This window comes from Bufo gargarizans, chromosome 4 (genome assembly GCF_014858855.1).
Source record: "Bufo gargarizans isolate SCDJY-AF-19 chromosome 4, ASM1485885v1, whole genome shotgun sequence".
NCBI lineage: Eukaryota > Metazoa > Chordata > Amphibia > Anura > Bufonidae > Bufo > Bufo gargarizans.
This window is the reverse complement of record NC_058083.1, coordinates 82,018,071-82,029,488: the sequence shown is the minus strand read 5'-3', so window position 1 is coordinate 82,029,488 and position 11,418 is coordinate 82,018,071. Positions and strand designations below refer to the sequence as shown.

At 42.6% G+C, this 11,418-nt stretch overlaps 1 protein-coding gene across 2 annotated transcripts; it reads left to right on the top strand.

Annotated features, from left to right (window-relative positions):
- The first annotated feature begins 2,085 nt into the window (after positions 1-2,085).
- On the top strand, positions 2,086-11,015 carry LOC122935918. Of its 2 annotated transcripts, XR_006388851.1 has the most exons (3): positions 2,086-2,296; positions 4,108-10,730; positions 10,919-11,015. XR_006388851.1 is itself a non-coding variant. In XM_044291866.1 (2 exons), exon 2 carries the CDS (start codon positions 4,477-4,479, stop codon positions 10,477-10,479), a length of 6,003 nt encoding a protein of 2,000 aa, XP_044147801.1. In that variant the 5' UTR covers positions 2,086-2,296; positions 4,108-4,476; the 3' UTR covers positions 10,480-11,015. The 2 variants fall into 2 exon arrangements, 1 of the variants encoding a protein (XP_044147801.1); XM_044291866.1 differs by having other exon boundaries at positions 4,108-11,015.
- The last annotated feature ends 403 nt before the right edge of the window (positions 11,016-11,418 follow it).

Here is an 11,418-nt window from a genome sequence, read left to right as displayed (position 1 = left end):
TATATGATATATTATTATCATTGTTGCCTATATTATCATTATTATTATTAATTCAATCTAAAATTATGAAATGTGAAGCTCCAGTATATGTCCAGTATAAAAATATGAATCAAAATAACAGGGATACTAATTATATAAAATGATCATGATCTATGTAACAGCGTAGAGCAGATGTTCACAACAAAAACCTTTTGTTTGTCACGACCATTTGTTCTAGATGTGAATTTATCATTTAAAAAGAATATAATTACAGATAAATGGGATGATTTCATCCACGCTTTAGTTTCAGCCATTGTCATGTTATCCTATTTAGGCTGAATTATCCCCATGAAAATTGTCATTCTTTTCCCGCCTCTATCAGGCATCGGTGCTCCAGACATTGTCTTCTGTAAAACTTTCAAAATTTTGCCAATAGAGAAATTGCAGAAGCTGTCATGATCTGGTTTTGTCAGTATTGTCAGGAGATTGGTGTCTGTTCATTGATCTCCGAGAATGACAAAGAGAACCAGAATAGGCAGAGCCTAATGAGCGCATTTCAGCAGTATGTCATGGCACGATGCTGGGTCTCAGTATTGCAGTCTTTTGTCTTCATGAACTTGCTCTTCTGTGCCCTGCACCACTGTGATACATACATGCGTGTACTATTTTTTGCAGTGATATCCTGGTCAATGCTACATGTATAGACACCTATATTGTGGATTTAGGCATTCTTTTGTAATGCAGATCCACTCTTAGGGCCAGTTCACACCAAGTTTTTTGGCGCTGACTATGGAGCTTTTCCGCCTCAAAATCAGCTCCAAAATCCACCTCAAAACAGCCTCTGATTAATTTCAGTGGGAAGCGTGGAATAAAGAAGCAGCTTGTCATATCTTGGGGTGAAATCTGCTCTAAATCTCCAATTAAAATGGACGGAAAGCATCAAAAACAGCTCTGTATTTTTCTACATGTTTTTGGTGCAGGTCTGCGCCTAAAACCACAAGCTAAAAATGCAGTTTTGTATGAAACACCCAGCGGTAAAAAAAAATGCGTAAAAAATGTATCAAAAACCACATGAAAACATGCAAAAAAAAGTGCTGAAAAAAAAAACATGCATGGATTCTGCACTAAATTTTGTTAGCAGATTTTGAAAGTCTGTCATGTGGACATAAAACCTTTACAGCCACATTAAAAGGAGGAGGTGTCCAACTTTTAAGATTGATGGCATATCCCCTTCCTGATCTCCTCACAAATCAAACATTAATTACATATCCTAAAAACATACAAAACCATACTGTATCTCTCATTGTTGCATACATTAACATACAGGTGATACTTGAAAAATTAGAATATCGTGCAAAAGTCCATTTATTTCAGTAATACAACTTAAAAGGAACTGCATTAATGCAGCTTAAAATTAGAATTTTGTGAAAAGGGTCAATATTCTAGGCTCAAAGTGTCGCACTCTAGTCAGATAATTAATCCATACCCCCTGAGCAAAGGGGACCTCAAAATTGAGACTTTGGGGCTTCATAAGCTGTAAGCCATAATCATCCAAATGATAACAAATAAAAGCTTGAAATATCTCGCTTTGCATGTGATGAGTCTATCTCATATGTTAGTTTCACATTTTAAGTTGCATTACTGAAATAAATGAACTTTGCATAATAGTCAAATTTTTCGAGTTTCATCTGTATCTGCAAGATTGTGGGGTTAGGTTTGCCAATCACCTGACCATTGTCCTGCTGGAAGGTGAATCTCTGCCCCATTCTCAAGTTTTTTGCAGCCTCTACCAGGTTTTCCTACAGGATTTTCCTGTATTTAGCTCCATCCATCTTCCCATCAACTCTGACCAGCTTCCCTGTCCCTGCTGAAACATAACATAACTTATTGTACATATACAGTTTGTGTTACGGTACAGTATGTCCAAAAGTTGCCAGGGCCCTCCAAAGGAATGGGCAGTGGCAAAAATGTTGCTGAAACCGGCAGAGGTAGCAGTAGAAGAAGGGGGGAAGGGGGTTATAGCAGCAACCAGAGAAACAGGCCAAAGCTCTCAGTGTCATTCAGCAGTTGGTTTTTTTCTTTTGATTTGGCTAGGGGTGTGCTGCCTTTGCAATGTATATTACATGCTTGGCACTCAGTAGTGTCTGTTTCTTTAAGACCCTCCATTTTCTTGAAGCCTAGAGGCGGGTCTTCTCTGTACTCTCTAGGGCTTGCTGGGACATATCCTGTTCAGTCCAGCTCTGGCTACTATAGTGACCAGATCCACAGGACATCTTAAAGCTATTACAGATTGCAAACCTGACGAACACCAAAGCCTGTGAGTAAAGGGGTTTTGCTAGTTCAGCTTGTGTAGAGGGATGTTAGACATTGCAGATAGATAATGTGTGTTTCAGTGTAGTAAGCAAGCACATGTTAGTTAGGCCCTATCTTTTGTATTAGCTACAGTCATGTGAAAAAATTAGGACACCCTTTGAAAGCATGTGGTTTTTTGTAACATTTTTAATAAAAGGTTATTTCATCTCCGTTTCAACAATACAGAGAGATTAAAGTAATCCGACTAAACAAAGAAAACTGAAGAAAAGTCTTTTCAAGATCTTCTGTAAATGTCATTCTACAAAAATGCCTATTCTAACTGAGGAAAAAGATAGGACACCCTTGCCCCTAATAGCGAGTGTTACCTCCTTTGGCTGAAATAACTGCAGTGAGACGGTTCTTGTAGCCATCTACCAGTCTTCGACATCGGTCTGAGGAAATTTTACCCCACTCCTCAATGCAGAACTTTTTCAGCTGTGAGATGTTTGAGGGGTTTCTTGCACGTACAGCCCTTTTCAAGTCACCCCACAGCATCTCAATGGGATTCAAATCTGGACTTTGACTTGGCCATTCCAGGACTCTCCATTTCTTCTTTTTCAGCCAATCTTTGGTTGATTTACTAGTATGTTTTGGGTCATTGTCATGTTGCATGGTCCAGTTCCGCTTCAGCTTTAATTTTCTAACTGATGGTCTCACATGTTCTTCAAGCACCTTCTGATACACAGTAGAATTCATCGTGGATTCTATGATGGTGAGCTGACCAGGTCCTGCTGCAGCAAAGCAGCCCCAAACCATGACACTTCCACCTCCATGCTTCACAGTTGGTATGAGGTTCTTTTCTTGGAATGCTGTGTTTGGTTTACGCCAAACATGTCCTCTGCTGTTGTGTCCAAATAATTCAATTTTGGACTCATCTGTCCAAAGAACATTATTCCAGAAGTCCTGGTCTTTGTCAACTTTATCTCTGGCAAATGTCAGTCTGGCCTCGATGTTTCTCTTGGAAAGCAAAGGTTTCCTCCTTGCACACCTCCCATGCAAGTTAAACTTGTACAGTCTCTTTCTGATTGTAGAGGCATGTACTTCTACATCAACAGTAGCCAGAGCCTGCTGTAGTTCTCGAGATGACACTTTAGGGTTTTTGGAGACCTCTTTTAGCATCTTGCGGTCTGCTCTTGGGGTGAACTTGCTGGGGCGACCAGTCCTGGGCATGTTGGCAGTTGTTTTGAAAGCCCTCCACTTGTAGACTATCTTCCGGACAGTGGAATGGCTGATTTCAAAATCTTTTGAGATCTTTTTAAATCCCTTCCCAGACTCATAGGCTGCTACAATCTTTTTTCTGAAGTCCTCTGACAGCTCTTTTGCTCTCACCATGGTGCTCACTCTTACTTCAACAGTCAGGAGCACACCAAACTAAATGTCTGAGGTTTAAATAGGGCAAGCCTCATTCAACATGCAGAGTAACGATCTACTAATTATGTGCACCTGGTGTGATATACCTGTGTGAGATCTGAGCCAATTTAAGAGGGAATACATGTGAGGGTGTCCTATCTTTTTCCTCAGTTAGAATAGGCATTTTTGTAGAATGACATTTACAGAAGATCTTGAAAAGACTTTTCTTCAGTTTTCTTTGTTTAGTTGGATTACTTTAATCTCTCTGTATTGTTGAAACGGAGATGAAATAACCTTTTATTAAAAATGTTACAAAAAACCACATGCTTTCAAAGGGTGTCCTAATTTTTTCACATGACTGTATGTATAATGTATGTTGCTTGAATTAGCCATGCTTATATTTCTCTTTTTATGTTTGTTTCACAGTTTTACCTCACATATCATCCCATATCATATCATATGAACATTATTGTACACATTCCTGTTCATTATATCTCAGTAAAGATTGCATCAGTTCAGCAAACCAGCGCATCTTTCATTGGGATTCGGTTTATACTTGATGTTAAGCTGTGTACCTGAAGCAACACGCAGCCGAGACATTACAGTAAAAAGGCTTTAAAACGTTGTCAGAAGCAGTTAAACAGCTTTAAATCGTCCTCCGCAGTAAAAGGACTAATAACTCCTTTCAGCCACGTGGAGTGAAACGAAAGTGAAACTAATTTCTCTCACTCACTACAACACTGATACTGCCTGTGTCCAGTCATCATCATTATCCACGCTGCCAGCTAAATCAAGATGCAGAACACAGGGAACAACACTCTGACAGTTAACCCTCAATGCTCCTATAAGGAAGATGACACACACAGCTTGCCAAGAATCAAGTCTAGATACACAACACTGTCCAGAGCATCCAGTCAAACAAATCTGACTTCAGCTAGCGCCGATTCAGCAAGATCTAAGCGTACTAGTTCTAGACGTTCAGGCATCACCAGTCTGTCATCGGCTAGCGACAAAGCGACTAGGGCAAGAGCAAAAGCAGAGGCAGCTTGCGCCATGGCTTCTTATGCGGAGCAGGAAGCTGAATTGATGAGAGAGCAAGCAAAAAGTGAATCTGAAGCACTTAAAAAGAAAGCAGAAGTGGAAGCATCTTTACACTTACTCAAACAGCAGAAAAACGCGGCAGCAGCCTTAGCCGAGGTAGAAGTTTTCACAAGGGCTGCTGAAGCTCAGTTCGATGGCATTGAAAACCAGACGTCATCCCACAGCGCAATCCAACGCACCCGTGAGTACGTACAGTCACAAGCAACCATGTACACCGACCAGCAGTCCAATGACGCACCTAGGCTTTCATTAACACCACCAGCAATAAGCAACTTTGATACTACGCAACATTGCAAGACTAAATCAGAATCTCAGTGTGGGAAGTCAAGTGGTCGCATGCTTAGAGACCAATCTGCCAACCCTCCAAGAGTGCAAACGGATGCTCGCGTACTCCCTCCTCAAGCAAATACAAGTCTGGATTACAGCAGAAAGACTTACAACAGACGAGAACAACCACCTAAACAAAGTAGATTCAGACAAGCGCCTCATCAGCCTTACCAGCCGCAACCATACCCTGAGTTTACACGTGAGAAGCATTCGCCAGACGCAACAAGTGCTATAGAAGTGGCAAAATTCCTGATGCACCGTGAGATAGTGGGCGCTGGTCTCATGAAATTCGATGACCGTCCAGAAAACTACTGGGCCTGGAAATCATCTTTCCTGAGCGGTACCCAAAACTTAAACCTGACAGAGAAAGAAAAGCTTGACCAGCTTGTCAGATGGCTAGGTCCAGAGTCCACTGAGCAAGCCCAAAGGATCAGATCAGTACATGTTCATGACGCAGCTGCAGGACTTGCAATGGTGTGGCGGAGACTAGAACAATGCTATGGATCACCTGAAGTGATCGAGGATGCTCTTCTGAAAAGGATAGAAAACTATCCAAGAATAACAAATAAGGATTACCAAAAGCTGAGAGGTTTGGGAGACCTACTCTTAGAAATAGAAGCCGCTAAGTCTAGTGGATATCTGCCAGGTCTCTCATATCTTGATACAGCACGTGGAGTTGAGCCCATAATCGAGAAACTTCCTTACAACTTGCAAGAAAGGTGGGTAGCTCAAGCTTCAAGATACAAGAAAGATCATCATGTTGCATTTCCACCATTCGCCTTCTTCGCTGAATTCATAGAAGACCAAGCTGAAATACGCAATGACCCAAGCTTTGCTTTCCTGAACAAGAGAACGGCAAGCTTCCCAAAGGTAGAGCAGAAACCTCCAGGGCTTTACAAAGAACGCAGAGCAACAGTTTCTGTAAGGAAGACAGAAGTTCCGCCTGAATCTGCAGCTAATCAGGAAGACAACACAAGGAAGAAAGTTGAGGAGTCAGACAAAATATGTCCTATCCACAATAAGCCTCATCCACTAAGAAAATGTCGCAGTTTCAGAAGTAAGACGTTAGAAGAGCGCAAAGCTTATCTTAAAGACAATCGCATTTGTTTCAGATGCTGCGCTTCAATTCAGCATCTTGCAAAAGACTGTACAAAAACAATACAATGCACAGAGTGTAACAGTGACAAACACTTGTCAGCACTGCACCCGGGACCACCACTATGGAAACAAGAAGTTCAAGCAACTCAAGAAGATCATGGTGGGGAGCAAGGAGAGAGTACAACGCCAGCAGTAACCTCAATGTGCACTGAGATCTGTACAGAGCAGGGCCGCTCAAGATCGTGCTCCAAGATATGCTTAGTCAAGGTGTATCCAGCAGGTTTTAGAGAAAAAGCAATCAAGATGTACACGGTCATGGATGAACAGAGTAACAGATCTCTGGCAAAAACAGAATTCTTTGACCTCTTCGGTGACAAAGGAAGTCCAACTCCATACACCTTGAAGACTTGTTCTGGAGTTGTAGAGACAATAGGGAGAAGAGCAAATAACTACATCATCGAGTCTTTAGATGGAAAGACAAAGGTGACTCTACCTACCCTGATAGAATGCAATGAGATACCAGACGACAGGTCAGAGATACCCACACCTGAAGTTGCTCGTCATCACCCTCATCTGGTGCGAATAGCAGACCAAATACCAGCACTAGATCCAGATGCTGCAATCACCCTTCTACTTGGGAGAGATATTCTCAGATTGCACAAAGTCAGAGAACAGTACAATGGGCCACACAATGCACCATTTGCACAACGCCTTGATCTCGGATGGGTCATCGTTGGAGAAGTATGTCTAGACGGACTGCACAAACCATCAAAGGTAAATGTCTACAGAACACATCTGTTGCAGAATGGTCGTACATCTTGTCTTTGCCCATGTACCAACAGTCTACACATTAAAGAGAGATTAGATAACCCAACACATCATCAGAGTATCCAGAGGTGCATGGAAGACTTAGCCTCAACTGGAAATACAGATGAACTGGGTTGTAAGGTGTTTGAAAGAACACGAGACGACGACAAGCCAGCACCCTCGGTAGAAGATACCCTCTTCCTCGAGATCATGGACAGAGAAGTCTACAGAGACAAGTCAGGCAGCTGGGTAGCCCCTCTACCCTTCCGGTCACCACGCCATCGCCTTCCTGTCAACAAGGTACAAGCAGAGAAACGCTTCAGTTTGTTGCAGCGCACTCTACAAAGAAAGCCAGATATGAAGAAACACTTCCAAGCCTTCATGCAAAAGATTTTTGACAACGAGCATGCAGAAAGGGCACCACCACTACAAGAAAACCAAGAACACTGGTACTTACCAATATTTGGAGTGTATCATCCTCAAAAACCAGGTCAGATACGTGTAGTATTTGACTCTAGTGCGAAGCACGAAGGCATCTCACTAAATGACGTCCTTCTCAGCGGACCTGACCTGAACAACACACTCCTTGGAGTACTCATCAGGTTCAGGAAAGAACTTGTAGCAGTAACAGCAGATGTACAACAGATGTTCTACTGTTTCTTCGTTCGAGAAGATCACCGAGACTACTTAAGGTTCCTGTGGTATGCAGACAATGACTTTAAAAAAGACATCATAGAGTACAGGATGAAGGTACATGTGTTCGGAAACAGCCCTTCCCCAGCTGTAGCTATCTACAACCTGAAACGAGCAGCACAGCAAGGTGAAAGACATGGTCAAGAAGCCAAACAGTTTGTCATGAAGAACTTCTACGTGGACGATGGACTTGCTTCTTTCTCCAGCAACGAAGAAGCTATTAACGTCCTGAAAAGTACAAAAGAAATGTTGGCAGAATCCAACATAAAATTGAACAAGGTAGCTTCCAACAGCTACAGAGTCATGGAAGCATTTCCAATGGAAGACCGTGCTAAAGACCTCAAAGACTTAGATCTAGGAACAGAATCACCACCCTTGCAAAGAAGTCTTGGGCTTAGTTGGGACTTAAAGACTGACAGTTTCACCTTCAGGGTCTCCAGAGAAGAGAAACCATTCACAAAAAGAGGTGTCCTATCTACAGTCAACAGTCTTTATGACCCCCTGGGATTCGTAGCACCCATCATCATGCAAGGCAAAGCTTTTTTGAGACAGATCACTACTGAGCAGGAACAAATTGACTGGGACGTACTTCTTCCTGACGAGAAGCGAATGCAGTGGAAGGTGTGGAAAGACTCATTGTTAGAGCTTGAACAACTCTACATTTCAAGACCGTACGTATTTGTTTCCTTGTCTGCTACAAAGAGGAGAGAATTATGCGTATTCTCTGACGCTTCCACTATGGCTATTGCAGCTGTAACTTACCTAAGGGTAATAGACACTGAGGGACAAAGCCATGTTGGGTTCATCATGGGAAAATCTAAACTAGCTCCCAGACCTGCTCACACTGTCCCACGTCTAGAACTTTGTGCTGCTGTCTTAGCGGTAGAGATGGCAGACATGATTACGACTGAACTGGACATTGAGATCCATGCAGTGAACTTTTATACGGACAGCAAGATTGTGTTAGGATATATTCACAACGCTTCAAAAAGATTTTACACATACGTGACCAACAGAGTGACACGTATCAGAAAGTCTACAAGTCCAGATCAGTGGCATTACATCAGCACAGACAAGAACCCAGCAGATCATGGGACAAGATTGGTGTCAGCCGCTGTACTCAAGCAAACTAACTGGTTCGTAGGTCCATCGTTTCTTGGTAAGCCAGAAATCAAAGAGACTACTCAGGTAGAGACCTTTCAGCTCATAGAACCAGATCAAGACAAAGAGGTAAGACCTCAAGTTGCAGTTTGCAAGACTTTAGTTACCAGAGACAGTCTGGGCGCCCATAGATTTGAAAGGTTTTCCAGATGGAAGTCGCTGACTCGTGCAATCGGAAAACTTATCTGTCTAGCCAGATACTCCTCCAGAGCTACTAATAATGATCAACGTAGCAACGACCATCTTGAACAAGCCAAGGTCGCGATCATCAAATGCGTCCAGCAGGAAGTCTTTAAAGAAGAAATTCAAAGCCTTCTGAAAAAGAAAGAGATTTCTCGACACAGTTCGCTCAAGAAGTTGAACCCTATCCTCGACGAAGACGGAGTACTAAGAATTGGAGGTCGTTTGTCGGCAGCGGATATGACTATCCAAGAGAGACATCCCTTCATCATACCTAAGAATCATCACATCGCTCTTCTTCTGGTAAGACACTATCACGAGCAAGTTGCACATCAAGGACGACACTTCACTGAAGGAGCAGTACGGTCAGCAGGATTGTGGATCATAGGAGGTAAGAGACTAGTCTCCAGCGTGATCAGCCAATGCGTTACCTGTAAGAAGATTAGAGGGAAACTTGAGGTTCAGAAGATGTCAAACTTACCTGCAGACAGACTTGCTTCAGATCCTCCGTTCACTCACGTAGGTCTAGACGTTTTTGGACCATGGAACATCTCTTCTCGCAAGACTAGAGGAGGCAGTGCCGAAAGTAAACGTTGGGCTGTTCTGTTCTCTTGCCTGAGTACTAGAGCAGTTCATATTGAAGTGATTGAATCTTTATCCACTTCAAGTTTCATCAATGCCTTGAGAAGATTCTTCTCTATCAGAGGACCAGCGAAATTGATTCGTTCAGACCGCGGCACAAACTTTATTGGGGCCTGCAAGGAGTTGAAAATCATCTCTACAGACTCTGAAACAGGTTCCTATCTTCAAGATCAAGGATGCACTTGGACTTTTAATCCTCCACACGCATCGCATATGGGAGGAGCATGGGAGAGGATGATTGGAGTAGCTCGTCGTATTCTGGATGCCATGCTCTTGAAGGTTGGGTCTACTCGCCTCACTCATGAAGCTTTAACTACACTAATGGCTGAAGTCGTGGCCATTATGAACGCCAGACCTTTGGTTCCAGTGTCTACAGATCCAGAGATGCCATCAGTCTTGACACCCGCAATGCTGCTGACCCAGAAGATGGAACCAGTGACAGCTCCCACTGGAGACTTTGACCTCAAGGACTTGTATACTAAGCAATGGAGACAAGTTCAAAGCCTTGCAGACATTTTCTGGAAGAGGTGGAGACAGGAATACCTGGTGACACTCCAGCCACGCAAGAAATGGCAAGATGACAAACCCAACTTACAAGTTGGAGACATTGTCTTATTAAAAGACACTCAGGCCCACAGGAATGAATGGCCTATTGGACTCATTGTGGCGACTGATCCTAGTGGTGATGCTAGAGTTAGAAAAGTTGAAGTTAGAATTGTTAGACAGGGCATTCCCAAGGTGTATGCTAGGCCAATTTCTGAAGTAGTTTTACTTCTGTCCAAAGGTTAGTGGCATAACCAATGGTACGCCAGGTGGGGAGTGTGCTGCCTTTGCAATGTATATTACATGCTTGGCACTCAGTAGTGTCTGTTTCTTTAAGACCCTCCATTTTCTTGAAGCCTAGAGGCGGGTCTTCTCTGTACTCTCTAGGGCTTGCTGGGACATATCCTGTTCAGTCCAGCTCTGGCTACTATAGTGACCAGATCCACAGGACATCTTAAAGCTATTACAGATTGCAAACCTGACGAACACCAAAGCCTGTGAGTAAAGGGGTTTTGCTAGTTCAGCTTGTGTAGAGGGATGTTAGACATTGCAGATAGATAATGTGTGTTTCAGTGTAGTAAGCAAGCACATGTTAGTTAGGCCCTATCTTTTGTATTAGCTATGTATAATGTATGTTGCTTGAATTAGCCATGCTTATATTTCTCTTTTTATGTTTGTTTCACAGTTTTACCTCACATATCATCCCATATCATATCATATGAACATTATTGTACACATTCCTGTTCATTATATCTCAGTAAAGATTGCATCAGTTCAGCAAACCAGCGCATCTTTCATTGGGATTCGGTTTATACTTGATGTTAAGCTGTGTACCTGAAGCAACACGCAGCCGAGACATTACAAGGGGTTAGCTAGGACTGTTGGTGGCCTGCACAACGATGCGCACATCTATATACTGTATGAGACCTGCCTGTCATACTGATGCACAACAACTGTTTACCAGAAAGGACTAGCCATGCATGTTGCTGCAATTCACAGTGATGTACACCGAGACACACTCCCCCTGCAGGTCAGGATATAGCTGTTTTAATGCGCTTAATGACAAATTAATTCTGAACAAATCAAATTTCTAGATTTTTTTTGGGCAAAGTGTCCGAATCAAATTTTTTTAAACTTCGCTTATCTCTACTGGGTACATTTATGTAGGTCATGAGAGTCTGAAAT